Genomic DNA, 22,053 nt, shown 5'->3' with positions numbered 1-22,053 from the left:
AGAGAGTCTCTGCTATGACGCATACTTCAGGCAATTTTCTTAAAGCTCTAAGATGAAGCAAAACAACAGAACAATCACAATGCACAAGCCAAGGTTCTGGCTACACTGGACACAACTTCACCCAAACACAGTTACTGGATTTTCAGTATCCTTAAGCAGAAGAAACAGAAATTACTGGTTTTAGTTAACTGTGTCAAATACACATTTTAGCAAAACCAAAAAATCTAGTAACACACCCCAAACATGTATTTGCATTATTTTCGTACCTACCGAGCCCCTTTATAAAGCCGATCACACTGGATTTTCTCCAACATGCTACTGTAATATCCATGAGCCCGTGTGTACCTAAAATATTCCACTCCTTCAGTTAGAAAAGTTAGAATTCTTTTCTAACTAAAATCAAAAAGGAAAGGAGTTGCTTCATAATCCTGTTTCATACTTCACTACAAATTTTTCAGCACTGAGGCATACATTTCTTTCAGTTTTCAGGTTTTGTTTTTTAACAGACAAGTGCTGAAGACCTACAATGTGTGAGTTAGAGCAGGCCTCCGGATCAGATCAGCCTTTCCATAACCAAAGGGGTAATTTTTAGCTTCAGCATATGATGATGACCACTCACAGAGTGGCTGCATGTCTATATTTATCCACAAGTACATACTATGCTGACAGATTAGTGAAACTACTTCAGGCACGCCAAGAACATGAGACAGTATAATGGAGTTCGTCATTAAAAACCTATGTATATCAAACACACATGCTATCATACAATCCAAAGTGAAAATAGTAAGTATGGAAATGCAAAGCACAGAAACAACATAGGATGGGTTTTCCTTTGCAATTAAGGTCTTTTGGCCAGAAGTACATACAGTCCAAATTCCTTGTGATAAAACTAATGCAGTATCTCTTCTTTTCCCATGCCAAGAGTCAGTGAGAAACCACATATCCTTCAGGATAATTATACAGCTGCTGAAATAACTCTTAAGAAAATCTGCTTTCCTTTAAAACTGCAATTATAATAGTAGAAAGAAAATACATTATTAAATAAAGCGTGAAGAATTTAATTTACAAGGATGTGATACATGTGCCAATGTTACCAAAAGGTGGCTTTTTCACCCTTGAAGGAAAACTTTCCCAATTAGTCTGAACTTGACAGAAAAAGAGAAAAATTCAAAGGAAAACTTTTGCTGAAAGAAACAAACTAAAAGTCTAGCAGACCCATTTTTATCTTGATGAAAGAAACTGTAAGATTCCCAAGGAAAATGTTATTCCAGCATACTAGTTAAGATGCAGTAGCAGAACTGTTTTAATGTAAGCATTACTTTCATAGTTCATTTGCATGTTTTAACAAAAAATAACCATACAAGCATAAAGTTATCCAATAAAATATCATATTAATGACATGCAATATATATGATAGGAAATTTATTTAAAGTACAGGACTTCAAGGTGAGCAATTGATGCTATCGATATCTGATTTTTTTGTGTTTCTGATCCTCTCTTAGGGGGATTTACAGTCAAAAATGAAAAATCAGGAAGAATTGAGTGCACATCTAACACCCACATTCAGGCTATTTGGAAAGTAAATGGCTAAGGCACAGTGGTAGAGGTACTGGCCTTACTCTTCACAAGGAATACTCTTCATAGGAATAAATATTCACCTACATGTTTTGCTTACTGCTTATTTCCCATTTTTTATTAAAAGAGTTGATAAAACAGGGAGTAAATATACCATTTTTAAGATAATTCCCCCCTCTTCTCAATGGTATGCTTACCTAAATATAATTTAAAATAAATGCAAGAAAAAAAAATAATTAAATACAATATATATAATTATATAAATATAATTAAAATAAATGTAAGAAAAAGATTGTATGGTTTATAGTAATTCCTAAGTTCCATATTAAACCTGCTGTATTAATCTGCCATAAGCAACAGCACTGCAGACATAGAAAACCTTCTCTAGTGCTGGAAACCATTTACACTTCCAATTGTGCTGAGGTTGACATGCATTACCCTAAGGATGGAGAGATCTGTAATAACCCTTTGGATACATATGTCCCAGGCAGAGACTATCAACTGTGAAGCCTTGATATTATACTTAACTAAATGTATTGCTGCAAAGCTTCCTCTATTTTGATAAGGCTCATTAACAGGTAAAAAAAATTCTCTGTAGCGAAAAATTCACTCTCTGACAGCAGCATGCCAACATAGACTGTAGATACAGGCACATACAGACATTAAGAAAACATGAGAGAGTCTGTATGTCAAAAAGCTCCCCTCTTAGTAGAACAAAGTTGTCTCTAAAACTATATATATTAGAAATCATAGGATCATAGAATAGTTAGGGTTGGAAAGGACCTTAAGATCATCAAACTCCAACCCCCCTGCCATGGGCAGGGACACCTCACACTAAACCATGTCACCCAAGGCTCTGTCCAGCCTGGCCTTCAACACTGCAAGGGACGGAGCATTCACAGCTTCCCTGGGCAACCCATTCCAGTGCCTCACCACCCTTACAGTAAAGAACTTCTTCCTTATATCCAGTCTAAACTTCCCCTGTTTAAGTTTGAATCCATTACCCCTTGTCCTATCACTACAGTCCCTAATGAAGAGTTCCTCCCAGGCATCCTTATAGGCCCCCTTCAGGTACTGGAAGGCTGCTATGAAATCTCTGAAGACTTTGTTTAAAACTGCTCAAGCAGCTACTGGAAGAAACTAGGTCATTCTGTGCATCTATCTTGACACAGGAACTTGACATAAAACTATCCCAATTCATCCTGTCTTTCAAAAGCCTATTTAATCCCAATACAGGATTCTTCAGGAAGAGTAACTTTGGGTTACCAATTAGGTAGATGGTCTGCAATGCCACAAAGATAAAACCCAGTAATTCTATGCAAAACCAAAGTCTGGGCATAGCATGTAAATCCCTATGCCAGAGGAAATACTACCTACTCTAGCAGATAAAATGGAAGAGGCCTTGAGGTCAGCAGGGAAATGTATAGAAGTTCAAGATTCTGAAGCAAAACAGCTCATTCTGAACATGAAGGAATAACAGATTTCAGAGAATTTCCTAAAAAGGTGATGAGAAATGACCTAAGCTCTTCCAAATGGAAATCTTCAAACCTCTTGATTATGCTGAAACTGTAAGGGAGAAAAGGTTAATTTATAAATTTTAGATTCCTCCATCTCTTTAAAGAGACATGCCTCAGGAGAGTCATTTGTGTAAAAGGGCACAGGGAAGAGAAAGGAAGGAGATATCTTCAGTGTTAAAGGCAATCCAGGATTTGGTCACAGATTTAACTGAGATGAGACCAATATTTTAAATTATTTCTGTCTGAAGACTTAGTGAAAAAATGCTGTTGCCAGGTTTGGATATATTTATTTCACTGTTATCAGAATACTTGAACTACAGAAGACAGTTCCAGCCCCTGTAAACTTGGCTGGGCAATCCTTCAAATTTCTATTCCTTTTACCACAAGAAGAGACTGTAAATTCTAGGTGAACACAAGGAACAGAATGGAGCCTCGGAACAAGTCCCAGATCCAGTCCTCTGAAGGCTAGAAACAAAATGCAGCATCCATGAAAGTATATGGCCACTCAGTAGGGCTGATGGATGCTAAAATACCACTTGTGGGGAATGCTCTTCTCTGCACGTGTACAAAGAGCTCAAATGCTTATTTCACTCAGAGAAGCTTATGAAACAGACACCTTTAGAGATGAACTGCATTAGGAAATAACCAGTTTAATACAGATATCTTTGCCTGAGCTCAGGGAAACATTAGAACAGGAAAATGGTCCTCACACTGTCAGGTTTTATTTGAGATGGATGTGGTTAAGTGCCTAGTGGCTTTGAAGTGAAGAATCTTGCTCAGCCTAGTACCTCCAAAAGGTTAAAACTGTTGGTTTGGCTTTATTAGCCACTAGCAACCTTCTGGCCCTCAAATCCTAGCTGCTGGCGGGTAGGTGCTAAGCTTCATAATCCTCAGATACGCACTGCAATTCTGTGCAAGAGAAAGGTAATTGATACGAGACCTCACAGAGGAAAGCCATGGGTAGAACGCATTTTTTCCTCTTGCGAGAGATTGTTTCTCCAAATGCAGAGGGATTCAAGAACGATGACTGCTAAAACAAACAAACAGGAAATCCTGTCATGTAAGTCCATCCACTTTCTAAAGATTTTTTCACTGACTTGGCAAAGCTCCTAGTAATTATGATCCCATAAGATGTAGACTTTCCCTCTCTTTTTCTCCTAAATTGCAGGGCAGGGGTTGAGCAGCTTAACAATGTTTGCTAGGTTCTTATCTCAGGTCCTTACAAGACATCTGAGGCAGAAAAGCAATTCTCCTCCCTGTCCATTTTCTTTCCTCACCATTTATTTTTCTACTCCCTTTCCTCTAGATCATTACTTCTTGTTTACTTATGCCACCGTTCTGAAGATATGTGGGAATCTAGACATGTAACAAATACTATCAGCTGTGCTGATTTTGGAATTTGCTTGGTTTATTATGAGATTAAAGACTGGAAAAAAAAAAAAAGCTAATTAACCTTGTGAACAACCCCAAAACAACTGTCAACTGCCATTTAAGTGCTCTGTTTGGGAGTGACTTCTCACTAAAGGAAATCTCTGTGTTGCTTCTGGTATCATCCAAATAAAACATAAATACTTCTCAGTTTCTGTGTTTTATATGGTAATAACATGCTGCTTCTTTGAAGGCTGACTTGAGATTAACAATATACTTTCAAAATCTTGGTATCTTTCCTATATAACTTCAAAAGTTTTGTTATCTTTTCCAGTTATTTCAAAAGTAAAAAATCCCAAATAAATGTGAGAAGATACATTCAGATCATCTTTTCCAGATGAGTAAATTAACTGCTTGTTTGGGTGTGGGTTTTTTTTAATTACAACATTGAAAAGTTTTATTTCTGAAACAGAATTTCTTTGAGCTCAAATAGCACTTAAAAAGTATTTTATTTTAAGCAAAGATGTTCATACTCTTCTTTTACACTTTTTTATGTACTAAGGAAAAAGCTACCCTGCACTTTGGTTTCATTCAATCAGAAAATAGTTTCCTGTAAGATTTTTAGACAGATGTTTTCTTGGGGTTGCTTTCCTCCACAGAAACAGGTAGATGAAGATATTCCTGTCATTTTGTGGTTGATGGGTGTTAGCAGAAGAATTATTTTTAGGGAACCTAGGAAAGTGCCGAGGAAACACAAGGTTAAAAGGTCCCAAAAGAGAAGTAATAGTTACTTCCAAAAGAGGGACCAGCAAACAGGGAGGATGTGACCCACATCTTCCTTCCCTACTATGCTGGTTTTGGCTGAGTAGAGTTAATTCACTTCACAGTAGCTGGTATGGGTTATGTTTTGGATTTGTGCTGGAAATAGTGCTGATAATTCAGGGATGTTTTAGCTGTTGCTGAGCAGTGCTTACACAGAGCCAAGGCCTCTTCTGCTCCTTACATCACCCCACCAGCAAGCGAGCTGGGGGTGCACAAGAAGTTGGGACACATCCAGGACAAGTGACCCCAACTGAGCAAAGGCGTCATGTTCAGCACGTAAAGCTGAGGAAGAAGAAGGAAGCGGGGGACATTTGAAATATCGGCAGTCGTCTTCCCAAGTAAGCATTATGCATGATGGAGCCCTGCTGTCCTGGAGATGGCTGAATACCTGGTGATGAGAAGTGGTGAATGAATTCCTTGGTTTGCTTTGCTTCTGTCTGTTTACATCTGGATGTGATGATCTTAAAAGTCTTTTCAAATCTAGCTGATTCTATGATTCAAAGTGCAGCGTTATATTGAAGAAAAATTTTCAAAACTGTAGTTGCTCTCTTGACCTCATCTTATGATGCACCTCATCTGTGCAATGGCTGCCTTTTAGGAGAAGGTTCAAACTTAGACACCTACAGGCCAAATATCGAATTTAATGTAGCCATCTAGATTGGACATTCCTAGGTGATTCATCATACCCTTCTTAGATGCTTATCTTAAAACAGAATAAATCACTTTCTGGAGGTACATATCACTTGTCAGAGATTACCAAAGGAGAACTAACAACAAAGATATGCATCCAAGGTTGTAAGAGATGACTTTCCTAAGTTTGTAGACTCTCAAAGAGCATTTCGTAGAGACTGAAGAGCATTGTGGTGCATTTCAGCATGTACTGGTTAGGATACATACCCTTGCTCGTGTGAGTGGAAAATGGAACAATACCAGGAGTAAACGAAGCCACAAGCTGGCACTGTGAACTGGCAAGTTTAACCTTCACAGACCAAGAAGACTTACTAAATTTTGTGAAGCTTTCTATGATGAAACCATGGGAGAGATTTCTGTGAATAAAAACTAATATGAGGATAAGTTAGACATTCATTCATGTTTCCCTCTACATTGAAGCATAGAAAGTAACATCTATACAAAGAAAAATGAGAAAAAAATGTTTGCTGCTAACGTCTGGATTAATAATTATCATTATCAATCCCTTACTCTATGTCTGATTGAATCATTATTCTTATTATTTATTAATGGATGCAGCAGCACACTCACAACAGTGTCTGTCTTCTATGCTCAATTAAACACTACTTGTCCTTTTTGCTTGAAGAGAACCCAACACATGCTGTTTCATCTTTTATTAGCCACCAGCCATTATGAGACTGTAGTACCTAATAACCCTTTATTAACATTACACTAACAACTCCTTCTTTGAAACTGGAGTTCACTTATTTCTTAGCCACACACCTAGCTTTGCTAGACTCAGACTCCAGGAGATAAATATTTCTCATGGTGACTCTGAAATACAAAACCAGCAGGGACAAGATAATGAGTTTTGCTATCCACATGAGCTCAGTGAAGGTTTTTGAAAGTTTGGCTTGAGTACAGATGCCTACCAAAAAATTTTCACTTGAATAGATGAGTGAAGCCTATGTCATTTAGCTGCTGTCCAAGGGACATTCTGCATGATCAGACAGTTGCAAATATCAAACACAACATGGACAGGACATTGCTCTCATGCTGGTCAGTGGGCCATGACAAAAAACTGCATCCATATATTGAAATATCTAAATGTTTTGGAGTAAGTGACTGCCAGAAATATACTATTAAGTTTGGAGAGGAACATGTACCTGTAAAGTTAAAACTCTGCATCATTTAATTATAAAGACAGAATCCTAAGATTAACATTGGATTTTCCAAATAAACAGTTTAAACATGGAGAAAACAAAATAATTTCTTAGAAAAACTGGAAAGCCTAACTACATTTGTAAATAATAAAAAAATTTCCTTTACCAGATATTCAAAGGAAAATTCAGTATTCCTGACAAAACTAGTATTTTATCATGTTAAAGTGATCTTATCTTAAAGTGTGAGCAAGGACAATCCAGGCAACCACAACACCTGATACTCATCCCGGAATGGCTGCATTTGATTAACAAAGAACCAAAGTATACCTGGTATAACACTGTAAGCATAGATTTATGGAAAGTAGATTTTATTAAACAAACTCTATCTTTTTATGAGACTATAAATTTGGTTAATAAGGTTAAAAGTGTAGTCTTATATTTCTGTTTGGCAGCTGGACTGGTATCTTACCAAACTGTAAAATGAGAACCAAAAAAATAACGTTCACAACAAAAATAGATTAAAAGCTAGCTGACAGATACTTCTTAAAATGGGTTAAGGGAGATTCATCCTCTAATGAATGTATTTCTAGTGGAGGTACAGAGACCAGTTCTTGGTCCTGTACTGTTTACCCTTACTATCAATGACATGGAAAAAAAAAAATTCTATAAGTTTTACAGGCAAAACATAAATTAAGAGCATTTGACAGAAAAAAAAAATAGCAAAAAGGTCCCTCTACTTTCAGCAGCATTTTGAAAACTAAATGTAAGCAAAGAATATGTGAGATATTAATTCTAACCTATGAAGAAGTGCATAGCCAGAGACAAAGAACACTCACCACACAAACAGAATCATGCTTTCTATTCCTGTGAAGCACTGGTGGTGAAAAAAGGCCTGAGACCAGGATGACTAATATACTGAAAACAGGCTGCTATTCTTGTGACCTGAAGAGCTATGGAGAGCCTTTTCAAGCAGGATAAACAAAAGCAAAAGCAGGCAAGCTCTAATGCATCACTGCCAGTGTCTCTGCAACATTGCTGGATGCTCAGTCCCATTCTGGTGTCTGCAACTTGAGAAAGATGCTGATGAACTAGAGAACAGTCAGCAAAGGCAACCACATAATGACTGGAAAACTTGCCTTAAAACTTAGTTTAGTTTGACCATGAGAAAGTTACAGGGTCTTTTAATCATATCCCCTAATGACAGGAATTTGCACCTATTGCACCTATAATACCTACTTGAAAAACGTGCAGCCACTGAACCCAAATTGCCTTTTAAGACAACACAGGTATTAAGGCACTTCCAAGGTGCGATTCATTACCTCCTCATAAACATGTCTACAGAAGCTCATCTGAACTGTACCCTAAAGTGCATATTTGTCTCCACTGGCTATCAGGAAAGCCAGGCTTGACTATGACAGAGTTAGTATCTGAAAGTTACGAGAAATGAATTCCATGCCTGCTCAGCATGAACATGAGAAACAGAAATTTGCTAACAGACAGCTCTTCATTCAGAAATGTTCATTGTCTGGAATTTTAAACGAGACAAATGCATTAAAGAAGTTAAATACAAAAGGAAGGAAATTAACTACCAGAATGCTGCTAAGGCTGGTGCTGATTCTTCCATTAGTGGTAAGTTTAAATTGAGATTTTTTACGACATGCTTTGGTTCAAACAGAAATCAATTCAGAGAAGGCATAAAGCCTGCCCTATGAGGAGAACAGACTGGATGACACAATGTTTTTTTCTGGTTGTGTAATTTATGACTTGCTGAATACATTAGTAGAAAACATTGCTGAGAAAAATCTTTCATTGGTAAAGTGCAACACAGACATTCTAAGAAGTATTCTTCTATCTCTAATCTTGACAGTATCAAGAAGCAGAAGTCTGAATGCCTATCAGTACTTTATTTCTCTTTGTACATCCAGATACAAACATAACTTGTGTGACCAGAGTATCTTTGTGATTTATGTAATAATTCCCTGCCATGATGGTTTGCTTGTCAATTATGCTTTGCTAAAACAGAAGCTGATTTTAAGGGTTGTTTTGTAGAATACACCTCAGGATGTCATGGAAGTGGAGGCAACTTATTGGGATGATATGATTTTCAATGAATATTTTAAAGAAAAAACACACTGCCAGAATAATTTATAAGTATGCCTTATAAAGTAGAAGTGATAATCATACAAACCAGTGTTTTGCCTTAAGAGAATGCTTGCATAGAAAAGTGAAGCTCTCTGGAAGTGCAATAATATGCCCCTGGGAAGCCATGTTCCACTGTCTGAGAAGCATGTAAGAACCATGGCTGAAATGCTATTACTGGAAGTATGTTCACATGCATATGAACGTGAACTGTCCTGAGAATCTGGAAAGCCTAAAACCAGACCTTAGTGCATGTTACAGATCTCCAACAAATGCCTGATCTGCTAAGAACAAAGCTGAATCAATACAAAAATTCAAGGCCTGCTCCTTCTACAACATCACAGTCTGAAATAAAATTCAGTTTCATACTTGGGTGTATAAGAAAGGCTGTGGTAATGCTCTATGCATTACAGAATTATGTATTCCAACTATTAGACATAATTGTCTTCCTTCTTCTCTTGCGACATATAAGAAGTTCACCAAACTCAGTAAATTATCCTGCCTCTGTCCCAAAGAGAACTTTATAACACAACGTTGAGGCTCCAAGGGAGCAGGGGAGCTCAGAAGAAAAACATGTTTCTAGCAGTATGCAGATAGGCCAGAATTGTTCTATTAAAACTCCCTGATTCTCATTGGAGAAAGAAATTAGAACTATACTGACCTAAAAAATGTATAAATTATTTTGTAAATATATATAGAATCAAAAACGTAATTCAAAGAAAAGACAGTAGGCAGTGTTTGGCCACACTGTTCCATAAACTGTGATCTTACCATAAATTGTATTAGTTACAAGCATCAGCTGTTGTTATGGGACATCACTGCACATCAAACACAATGACAAGCTATATTAGCATAATGGGTTATTATTCCCAGGTCCATGTGATCAGTACTCCATGGCAACTCAATGATAATGAATGGCTTTGTCAGTAGGGAAGCATGTACAAAACTATATGGAGCACAAGCTTCAAGTAATTTAAATGGTACATAAGGCTGTTAATAAATTAGGAATTTAAACACCAGGATTGACATTTCTTTCCATATACACACAGAAAGAGGCACTGAAATTTGCAGTAAGTTCTCAACTGACCATTGCCATTGCGGGGACTTGGCATTTCCAAGACACTTTCACTCAGGGCTGAAGTCAGTTGAGAAGTTGGGTGCTGAAACCTGGCCTGTGGAACAGAAACCAGAAAACCGACACAAATGATCAGGTGAGTCACGCAGCAGCTGAGAACACTATCCGCAACAGCCAGCTGGGCCCAGCACCACCTTAGATACATCCCCACGTGGACTTCACATTGTCAGGCCGCTTCAGATGTACAAAACAGAGCAAAGAAGCAGCTCCTGTCCTTTTCAGTTTGGCTGTAACTGTTTTTTATGTAACAACTTGAGGGCTAACGAACTCACCTGGAATGCTTACTTAAACCTCAGGATTTTGACCTCTCATCTCCCACCTTCTTGGAGAGTAACTCATTTTTCTGCCTACTGGCCGGAATGGTAAGGAGGTAAGGATTACGCATGTCCTGCTTGTTCAAGGTTTGACAAATCTGAAGAAATAATCTCTAACTGAAAGTACAGTGACTTAAATACAAGCATGGCTCTAGATCAGTAGTTGTCACTTAGTTAATCAATTAGTAAAGACACTGCTGGTTTGGCAAAGTGTATACTTGTGATAATAATACCGCTAAGAAACAGCTGCACAAAAAACCATACAGGAACTTTAAAATGCTATAAATTGCAAGTTATGCTGTTTATGTACCAAGTCCAGACCAAACCACTAATCAGTCTTTCACATGAGATAAAAAGATGCCAGGATAATGACCAATAAAATAAATGCCCACTTCCACCAATTTATTTTCTTCTACATCATTCTAACCAACAGCAAATGCTGCATTTTGAACAGTAATATTTGTTGCATATCATTTTCTTAGCATCTTTAAATAAGACAAATGAAAATGTGAAAGGATTACAGTTAATCAGATTATTTTAAAGACCCTGGGTATGTTAAATATAACCTTCACATATACTAGGCACTTAACCAAAACCACAGGGATGGATGCTCTCCTGCAGCTAGACCCAGGCTAACTGCCCCCTACCCTCTCTTTAGGTGGAAGCACAGTGAAAACTCGAGGACTCAGCACTTTGTGCACAGGCCCACTTCAGTAGATTTTACCTGCTGGGCAGATGAGAACTTGAGCATCAGATGTGACATATGACAGAGAATGAAACATAGCTGAGGAAGTGGAAGGACTGATGAGAAATGTCACTCTTGAAAGAAACATGATTACCTGGCTCATGTGTTTAGGCAGATCTCAGGCATGCCTGTGAGATGCACACACTGGCTCATAATGTTTGACTTAGGTACAAAAACCCGTATGCCCTTGGCCATCTTAGCTACTCAGTAGACACAAACTCATCTGAGTTACTTTGCTCTGACCGACAGGAAAGCACAGACAGAACCAACCAAATGAGGTATTCTGTGGCAGCTAACTCTACCATAAATGCAATGTAATTAATTAATTAGTTTAAAATATATCCTTAAAGATAAAGGTGGATAAGAATCCTGAAATGCTGAAAGCTATACGGTAATACTGTATTATTTCAGAAAAGATGAGGCCATAGCAGTGAGTTACAATAGATGAAGTTACAAACATCAGGTGTAAGGACTGATGGAAATTGTATTATGTGCTGTTTTTTTTTCAAATTTGCATTGTATTTTGTATACAAAATTGTATTACATTGTAATACATTGCATTTTGATGAGTCTGTAAAAAGATCATTTTCGTTCTTGAAAAAAGTATAGTCTAAAACTTCATGTGGAATATCTTAATAGAGTAATTTTAAAATATAGTTCATGAGTTTTTAAAAAAAAACATGAAATCAATCTAACTCCAATTCCACTGATGTAAACAGTTAAATACTCCCATGTCAAGACAATGCTCACCCTTCTGAAAATACTGCTCAGTATACCTTACTTAAATTATCAACGCAGATATTTATCAGAATTTCATGACACCATGCCAGTTCTTGTATAGTTTATGGAAAACCATAGCTATAATTTGAATCTGCAAAGCTTGTGATGTGTATGATTCAAAACAGAAAAAAAGAGACTGAAAAAGATTAACATTTGTGGCAACAGTGATCATTTGTGTCATCAGAAGTTTAATGATTGAAGATAATATTCAGCATAATGTATAGATTCTAACCTTCCAGCCAAATGTTTCAAACTCTAATTCTGTAAAGTGGGTAAACATGCCCAACATAATAATTGTGAACTGAATCAACTTGAAATGTCAATTCTGAATTTAAATTATAAAAAACCTAAAACTTTATAACAAGAAGTCATGCCCTGAGGATACTACCATAATATAAATGTAATCCTTAAAACGTATGACGTCCTAGCCAGGCAAGCTTACGAGAATTTACCAATAAGGTTGAAATTTGGTACGTAAGTATCTGGGATATGTGCTAGCTGTGCAAGAAGATCTGACTAATATTATACAGCCTTTTGTTCTTAATTGAGAAAAGTGCTTGATAAAAATCCGTGGCAGCAACTTTGCAGAAACTATCTCATTACTTTGCGGGAATAGATTTCTTTTTGTAACAGGAAAATGACTGCATAAAGTAATAATAGACTTTATGGTGAACTAGAAAGAATGGTATTAATATTAGGCAGACAGCCATTCTAAGTATCTATTAATATCATAAGCACATGATAAATTTAAACAGATCTCGAACTTGCCAGTAGGGTGATGCTTCCATGTTACTCCTTGATGAACTACTGCTTGTCCTCAAATAAATAAAAACCCCTTATTCTAACTACTGTTCTCAGAGCTCTCTGGGATTTCCACTTTGGGCAAAATAATGCTGGGAATTAGCCAAGGTGCAGCTATGCATGTGCATGGACCTTCTCTCACTGCAGGTCCAGAAGACAGTCAACCCTACGCCTCTCCTGGTGAAGAGCTGTCCCTTACACTACAGTTTAAAAATGTAGCCTGTCTTATTTTTCATGTTTCAAAAATTAATTCTATCTCGAAAGACATTTACAGATTCCCATGGCAGGTACATTTTCAGATTTCTACTCTAAACAACCCCTTATTTTTATTTTTTTCCCTCCTTTTCCTTTGCTGATATTTATATACGCTAATGTAAGGATGATCACTAATGTCATCAACTTGCTATTTACCTCCTTCCAAATCCCTAATGAGGACATAAAATAAAATAAAGCCTAGACTCCATCCCTGCATGCCCAACTGTTTAGCTCAGTCTAATGTGACAACAAACCTTTGGAAAGTATATTTTCTTTACAGTGCCTCATGTCAGTTTTTAACACATTGCTCTTAAAGCGGTTATGCTTGAAAGTATGCTGAGTGACACTCAAATATTCACTAATACCCAAATACATGGTCTGTTTCTTCATTCAGCTGAGAACTCTGCCAAAAGCCCCAAGATCTGTTTGACATACTCCCTTGGGAGATCCTGGGACAGACTTGCTTTTATTATTGGCTAATATACTACCTATTGTGTCCAGTTCTGGGCCCCTCAGTTCAAGAAGGACAGGGACCTGCTGGAGAGAGTCCAGTGCAGGGCAACAAAGATGATTAAGGGAGTGGAGCATCTCCCTTATGAGGAAAGACTGAGGGAGCTGGGTCTCTATAGTTTGGAGAAGAGGAGACTGAGGGGTGACCTTATCAGTGTCTATAAATATATAAAGGGGGAGTGTCACGAGGATGGAGCCAGGCTCTACTCAGTGGCAAACAATGATAGGACAAGGGGTAATGGGTACAAACTGGAACACAAGAGGTTCCACTTAAACTTGAGAAGAAACTTCTTCTCAGTGAGGGTGACGGAACACTGGAACAGGCTGCCCAGGGAGGTTGTGGAGTCTCCTTCCCTGGAGACATTCAAAACCCACCTGGACACATTCCTGTGTAACATTATCTAGGTGTTCCTGCTCTGGCAGGGGGATTGGACTAGATGATCTTTTGAGGTCCCTTCCAATCTCTAGCATACTGTGATACTGTGATACTGTGGAGGAGAAATGCATGAGGAAGTTATCTGCTACTGCATCACAAGAAATAATAAAAATAATAATAATCTGGTAAGAGTATGCCTTTGTATATCTGTGCGCTTTCCACTGTGTGCTGCATTACCCCACTGGAGCCAGGCATTCAGAAGCAAGGTAATATAGCGGACGTATGATTCATCTGATGCCAAATGAGCCATTGACCCAGTTATCCTAACAGCACATACAAGTCACTTGATGCTCCCCTCACCTGGTAACATTTAACATTTTCTGTCACCTAATCCAGGCACTAAGGCAAAGGAAGGCATATACCCTTTGGTGGAGATGTTTGGTATAAAGCAAGGATATAGGATGGAAATCAAGATTCCTGAACTGCATTCCATGCCTGGGAGGGGATTTCTCTGTCTCTCACCTCCCCCATCTCCCCATCTGCTTTCCTCTTACTCCGTATCTGCAATCTGGTGTCTCCTCATGGCAGTGTTCTCCCCACTTCAGACTCCTCATTCCAGTCCCAGACTCCCATGCACTGTTCCCCTTGCCCACCAACAATTGCTCAGCTTATCCTTCCAGCCATTTCAGCCCTGTCCCCATCCCTCCTCCCATCCCTACCCCTTCATCCACCCCTTTCAAGATGCCTTTGGCCCCATTTCAGGAAAAATTACTAGCAACAGAAAAGAGAGGATTCACATAAAAGAGTAGGCACAGCAATACATACATATCAACAATCATGCTCCTTTTTTCTATCTATCTTTTTATAAAATTCAAACCTGTACATATCAACAGTTTTAAAAGTTCATTAAAATAGTAATTCCAATGATTCCAGTTATTTTGCTTGCCACAGAAGTCTGCAGCTCCCTGTAACGTGCACTTTTACCTGTCCTGTCCCTTAATGCTTGAATACATGACAGACAAATCAGTAAAAGCAATCAAAATTTTTAATTTCACTTTCCCCTCCAAAATTTTTCCATCTTCAATTTTATGACACAAATGTTACAGATTCACTATGGACAAGCTCAGACTTTGCTTAATTTACTACATTCCCCAATGACTTTTGTATTTCAACAGCAATCCTTTCCAAATTTTGTTCCCAGAGAGTTATTGCTTTTGATCAAGCACTCATCCCATTAAAGAATACATACGTTGCTCTGCCACATTCTCCTGTCTGTGAGTAATAGAACAAAAATCAAACTAACCACCTAGTTTTGGTTCAGATGGCCCACAGGTAAAGGGTGTGGTGAGATTATTTGTTTCTAACATCTGCCTTCAAAGAAAAAGAATTATAGCTAAGTAATTTTCTCCTCATTTAAGGCATCACTGGCAACATGGGATTTAAAATAATCCAAGGATATTTCCATTTTAAAATTACTACTTACCACCAGTTAAAAGTCTCATTATAAATAATAACTGGCTGAGTCATGATTCACAATGTGTCATCTGGCTACCAAGAATGTGAAGGAAGAAAGGTTCTTCCAATAAAGAAATAGAAGATAGGGCTTCATTTCCAGCTCTAACACAGGTTTCATGTGTAATCTTGTGCTTCTCAGTTAATTTCTGTTTCAAGTTGCCTAGGAATAGCAATACAGAAGTAATACTTCCATCTTTCATATTAATGTAAATAATGCTAAAAGAATTTGAGTCTGTAAACCTCCAAGAGGGAAAGACCTGTAAGAATATTATTATAATGTAGGCCATTGCAAGCAAGGTATTTGCAGCAGTTTTCTTGCATCTGAATTTGCATCTCGTGAATATATTTCAAAATAAACAACACTATGAGTTTTATGTGCAACACTCTCAAAGGTGTGACTGAAGCTTGTTTCACAGCTGGGGTATTTACAAAGGCTGTCACAGCAAGGATTTCCTTAGGTCTAAGAAGACAGGAAGCTGCAATTTTTTCAACGGATGGACTTTCCTCTTCACTACCTAAGGGTGCAATTTTGCAAATTCTGTAGAGACTTAGGTATCTTTAAGAATTCTGCACTTCTCTGAATTGTTCTTAATTTGGTCACTATGTTCAAAAAAGGCACACAGACTGTATAAGCTTTGGTTCCATTGGAAAGCAGACTAAATGTAATTTCAGTTACATGGAAATTAATTGCAAAACCTGATGTCAGGTAGCTTAGACTACTTTCAACATCTGACAACTCTGTAATATGCACAGAATAAATCTCATTCTGATAACATGCAACAATATATTACCGTGAATATATGCAGAAACCTACTCTGCACACTTCTCAAGCAAGAACTTTGGCTAGAATTCTGTCCAGGTGTCCTTCTGACTAAAAAGCCAAATTGATCCAGATGTTTAAGGACATTCATAAATGACAATCAGAAATGCAGTAAAAAAAATAAATTTGTGTTTATTCTATTCAACAAGTTATTCAAGGGAATCTGTATCAAAACAAATAGATAAATAGACACTCTTCGAGGTTTAATTTACTCCACATACAAGTTCAGTCTCTTCAAAGTTACACACAGAGGAGCTAGAAAGCTAGAAATTAGGAAAAAATGTTAGTATAAAGATCACCTAATTACAGGAGAATTCCTGCAAAACAATACCTTTGGCAGACTTCTGTGCTGAGCCAGGTACTACTACTTAAGGATTCAAAGGAATGCAAATGAGTCTTTCAAAGTCAAGCCTTTAAAAATAAACCTAAAACCATCTTTTATAACCATTATAAACCCATCATTTTATAATTAAAATCAAGAACTATAACAGTCAAGATCTGTTACATTCTTTTGATTGGTCTTTTTCTAACGCCAAACCTTCTAACATCTTTACATTCTGGCCGTACACAAGTCACGATTTCTGGCCTCCTCACTGACTAGTGAAAACCACAACAGCCTCTCTACTAGTAGGGATTAGTACTACATTTGATGACAGCAGATTTCTGAAAGCATAGAAAGTATTCAGGGTAAAGATTGTATAGCATGTCTCTCAAAGGGTCCCATTTTTTGTGTGTGTGAAACTTCTCTAAGGCTACAGCCACCTAATCAAGCAACACATTCCCTTGGAGACATGTGATACCTGTCACTACAGAGATCCCACAGTATTTACAAAACAACGCTCAGACTTCTCTTCAAACCAGTGCCCTAAAAAGCTCCCCCAAATCTGCTTTCTGGGACATGACAGAGCTGACTCTCTCTGGCAGCTCTAACACCAGTTGCATCTGTGACCTTGATATCATGCACAAACGTCAATATTGGTGATCCCTGTGTTTCACGCAGAGGAGAAAGCAAGCAGCATTTGACAAGTCAGTGAAACCACTGCTGCTTGGCTGAGAGCAAACTAGGAAACCAGTGTTTCTCAGATGTGTTTCACTTATCCGCTTGTTTTAGCAAGCTCTGCTGTCTGCTAGGAATAGAAAAACTTCACCATCCTACCAGGAACAGAAAAACTTCACCATCCCTCAGTTTTGAATGTGACTGTAATTTGCAATACATAAAAGATCATAAATATGTATGGAATTGTCAGGCTTCTCAACAGTTCCTGCAAGGAAGAGGGGCTGTGCTCCCGCACTATGGACTTGCACAAATTCTACCTTACCCCTGCCATATCAAGGGGCACTCCAGCACCTGTCAGATAGGCCAGAGGTACCTTGCTGGTGAAGACTGACGCAAAGGCAGCACTCAGTACGTCAGGGTTCAACACCCACAGGAATTCAGCCTCTAGGGCTAACATGGCAAGTGTTGGAGCACTTATATTGGTAAGTGCTTAGAAGCTCAGGAATGAATACAGAAAATAAAGCTGGTCAGACACATGCAATCATAATTCTGGAGGTGTGGAGCCAGCTTCCAACCATCCACAAGTGCATACAGAGAAGAGGGTTTCAACTATTAATGAGTCCATCAAAAATTAATAAAATACAAAAGGCATGTTAGGTAGCAATTTTGGTTATATCCTCCATTACTAAGCTTTGGATATTTTTGTACATTTTATACACCTAAGGTAACCTGTATATTATCACTTCCTTTATACTTCCATATATTCCCTTTCATATATTTACAATTTATATATATATGCACATAAAAATAACATACACAGCTTATTCAGCAGTATATCATATGTATAGAGGAAACTGTTAATTCTTTCCCTGGTCATTTTGAACAGTAGCTAGCTATACTGGAAAAATAACCAAACTACTGGTAATTTGATAAAATCCAGGATATAACAAATTCATCACTCAGAGTGGATACTAATAGTATAACAGAAGAGTTTTGGTTTTACCATATATAAAATTATTGGAACTTTATGGAATATCTACCAGTGATTATCTACATCTAGTTTATGCCCAATTTACAGACTATCTTAAATTTAGAGATTAGGACTGAAATTTTATCACAAAAATTTATGTACTAAGATTACATTCAAACTATTTGTACACTTTTACTACGACAATTCAAACATCTTAACGACAAGCAAACTCATTCTGTAAATAAACTGAGTTTTGCAATAAAGCATTTCTGATCCTTTCATCCTTTTTTTCCTCCTAATATGGTAGAAATGATTCTGGAAGGTCCTGAACAGAGTATCAAACATCAAAATAAATAAAAATTCTTTTTTTAAGAGTTCTTAGGTCATAAAACTTCCACTTTCCCTTACTTCTACAAGGAAACATGTCAAAGTGCAAGTTCTAAATTGGGTACCACCATAACACAAGCAGCCCAAACACTGCTCTGTGTTTCCTACACAGCTTTGTGGATCAGAGGATCAGATCTGCAGACAAATATAAAGAAAACTGTCCTGGGAGATAACAGTCACTACTATCAAACAAGTCACTTTTCTGCTGACAATCACAGACTACTTAGAGCCGAAGAATACACTAAGCACCCTAATTTCTGGCTCAATGGATAGAGCAATCAATTCCCTTCATGCTGCAAGACAGCTCGGATTAACATCATCCTTTGTTCGAGGCAGAGTTGCATGCCAAAGCCTGAGCAGATGCTAACCTCTGTCCCAGGGCTCCCCAAAGGCAGAGGCTGTGGAAGTGACCAGCTTCCTGCAAGTGTGTTAGCAGGCAAGAGGAACAGGTCCAAGCATGGCACCAGCCCAGGCTGCTGTTTCGCTGTCAGTGCCAGCCTGCTCTCGCCCTTACCTCAGACATATGCCACATCCCTTCCCCAACTGCAGGCCACCCATTTGCCTCAGGGAAGAACTGATCCCTTCCCTGCAGGGTAAGTTTGTAGCACATCCACTTCTTGAAATCATCTCACTTTGGGCCTGCAAGAGTAGGAATGAGAGAGGTGGCAGGGAAGAGCAAGTTCTTGTTCAGGGAATGTGTTAGATGTTTAAGTGGGCACTCAGAAACACGAAGGAGCCTCTTTCCTTCATTGCTATCTTGCTGCAATCACTAAGTCTTGATAGCATGGTGTACTTAGTGTGTTCAGATGTAAACAGGTCTATGCTTGCCTCCAGATAAGTGACCCCCTGCAAAACAGCTGTTATCACCTTCCTGCACAAAAAACAATCTCATTAGAGTATCAAACCAGTGCACCACAGAACTTGGACATAATGCAGACTTTTACCAAAGAAACTGCCCCCAGCCTTCCCTTTTTATTGCTTATGGACACAGGACTTCATGAATAGTCTCTGTAAGAAGGCTGACTTTTATTGCTAAATATATTACTTTCATTTAATGAAAGACTAAATGTCCTCCACTCATTTCTGTTCCTGACAGTAGAAACGTCTTCAAGAGCAGAACAGAATACGGCTGACATCTTGGCAGTCAGCAATCCCTCAGGCTTCATATGGGCCATTGAGAAGTTTCTCTGATGCCTGATGATGTTCTTCTGACAACACAACTTGTTTTGATGCTAGCACTGTGCTCAGATCCATATGTGACCAGCAAGCCACAGAGGAGCCAGAGGTCCTTCTGGGACCACTGTGGGATGCTTCTGTGTTTGAGCAACATGAGCAATAGCTGATGTGGGTGCCTGTGTACCCCCAGGATTAAGCTGTCTCTATGTTACCACCACTAGTAGACACCAAGTGGTTAGCCACTGCTACAGGGACTGGGCATGCAGGAGTACAGAAAAGAGACCAGTGTGTAGTAGGAGGATTGAGCAATGGCCTTTGGACAGCACAAAGTTGAAGAGGAGGACAATAGGAGGATTTTGATGCGGAGGGTGACTACTTTGGAAGAAGACAGGGAAGTACGAGTAGGGCAAAAGAGTTCAAAGTCCTAATACCAAAAAAAACTTATTCTGAGTCTGAATTAAATACAAGTCCATGGGAAAAAAAAACAACAACCACAACTTGCCATTCTAAAGTAGATAAACAAGTGCAATCCTTAAGATAAGGCCCTGAAGATAAGTCCATTCTATGAGAAGTGGCAAATAAAATTAAAATGTTCACTATCTAAAATGTGCACTCTCAATTATACAAAAAGACACCTTAAAAATCTATCTCTAGTAACTGGGAGACAATGAAACGCAGTTTCTACCAGCCCTTGTAAGAGCTGATTTGTGAGAACACAAGTGAGCCATCTACCTGAGCTGCCTGGATTCTTCTACAGAATCCTATTCTCCAATAAACTTAATTGCTGATCTGATCTAGAAACAGCGAAGAAAGAAAAAAAGGAATTTATTATAGAATTCCCTGCAGTTTATACTGATGATACTCCAAGTTTCTTGTAGCTTGGTTTTTAACCTTCTATACAGATTAGTTTTTAAACTGTGAATTTAAAAATGCATTAAAAAAAAATCAGAATAAATCTAAATATCTGATTCATTCAAAAAGTAAAAACAGTCTAGGGAAAGAGCAGATTAAAATCCTTAACATTTGTATTAATATGCTATTCTTTGAATTAATTACAAGTATTCATTTGCAAAAAGTATTTTGCAATACTTCCATAACAAATCTGAGGAAAAGACTCTTGTCCTACTTTTGGTGAGCCCTATTTTATTCTTATAATCTAATTGACCTTAGTGAGCCAGGTAAGTACTACTCACCATGACCATTTTAGCAGGAATTTTAAAAAGAAAGAATGCAAATGATTAATACAGTTCTTGACTAACGCAGAATTTGCAGTTGTTGACTAATGCAGCACTGATCAAAAATACTAGTGAATCCCAATTCTGATCCCATCTCCGAAACATTACAGGAATATTTTCCAGAACTGCACGACTTGCACGGTATCTTATAGACATGTGCAGAGCAAAAGTCTTTTTGGGAAGCTGCACAAAAGAGTATTTTGAGGTTTTTCAGTTTGGAGGGATGAAGCAAAGGCCAGACTGTGACTTGGCTTTTTTGTCCCCTAGGAATGCATGCTCATTGAGAACACTCCACTGACTGCATCATCCTGACTACAGTACTTAACAGGTACCTAAGACGAACTGACTCCAGCACCTACAAATTGCCTGCCTTTTTAGATGGTTTTCTACCCTAAAAATGTAAGCAACATGCTAGGTGAACACCTCTTCAAGTGCTCTGTAACAGCATGTCAAGAATGCCAATTTTTTAAACACCTTAGACAGCAAAATCAGAGAAAATGGTCATCGCAAGTAGAATAACTGGGTATATTTCCTGGTATGATATAGGCAATGGGTGCCGTTGGCAATCTATTAATAAAGGTTAATGCCCTGTGTAAGCCAAAACACAGATCAATAGAAAGGCCTTGATTTGCTAGGACTATAAAGCACAGGAAGGATAAATGTTATTTACAGCTACATACAAGGACAGCACCTCAACACTATTACTATTGAAACAAAATATATACTGTAGGACCCAATGTTATTTTTCTTTTAAAACAGATATGTTAGACTCTTTCTACAAGGT

General features: G+C 38.1%; 1 protein-coding gene across 9 annotated transcripts in view; it reads right to left on the bottom strand.

The window, feature by feature from the left end:
* FRY (FRY microtubule binding protein) overlaps nt 1-22,053 on the bottom strand; it is a 230,182-nt gene that overhangs the window by 135,011 nt on the left and 73,118 nt on the right. The window contains exon 1 of one of the 9 annotated variants that reach the window (XM_057410411.1): nt 271-551. The exons of the other annotated variants lie outside the window; for them this stretch is intronic. Within the exon in view, the coding sequence (XP_057266394.1) occupies nt 271-331 (61 nt within the window). The 5' untranslated portion in view covers nt 332-551. Of the gene's footprint in view, nt 1-270; nt 552-22,053 lie in introns of those variants that run through there. 9 annotated transcript variants of the gene reach the window in all.

Source organism: Pezoporus wallicus, unplaced genomic scaffold (genome assembly GCF_028554395.1).
Source record: "Pezoporus wallicus isolate ANWC-B61680 ecotype Strahan unplaced genomic scaffold, APGP_CSIRO_Pwel_v1 contig_1876, whole genome shotgun sequence".
NCBI classification, from domain to species: domain Eukaryota; kingdom Metazoa; phylum Chordata; class Aves; order Psittaciformes; family Psittacidae; genus Pezoporus; species Pezoporus wallicus.
The sequence above is the reverse complement of the archived record's forward strand: the minus strand, read 5'-3'. Positions and strand labels throughout refer to the sequence as shown.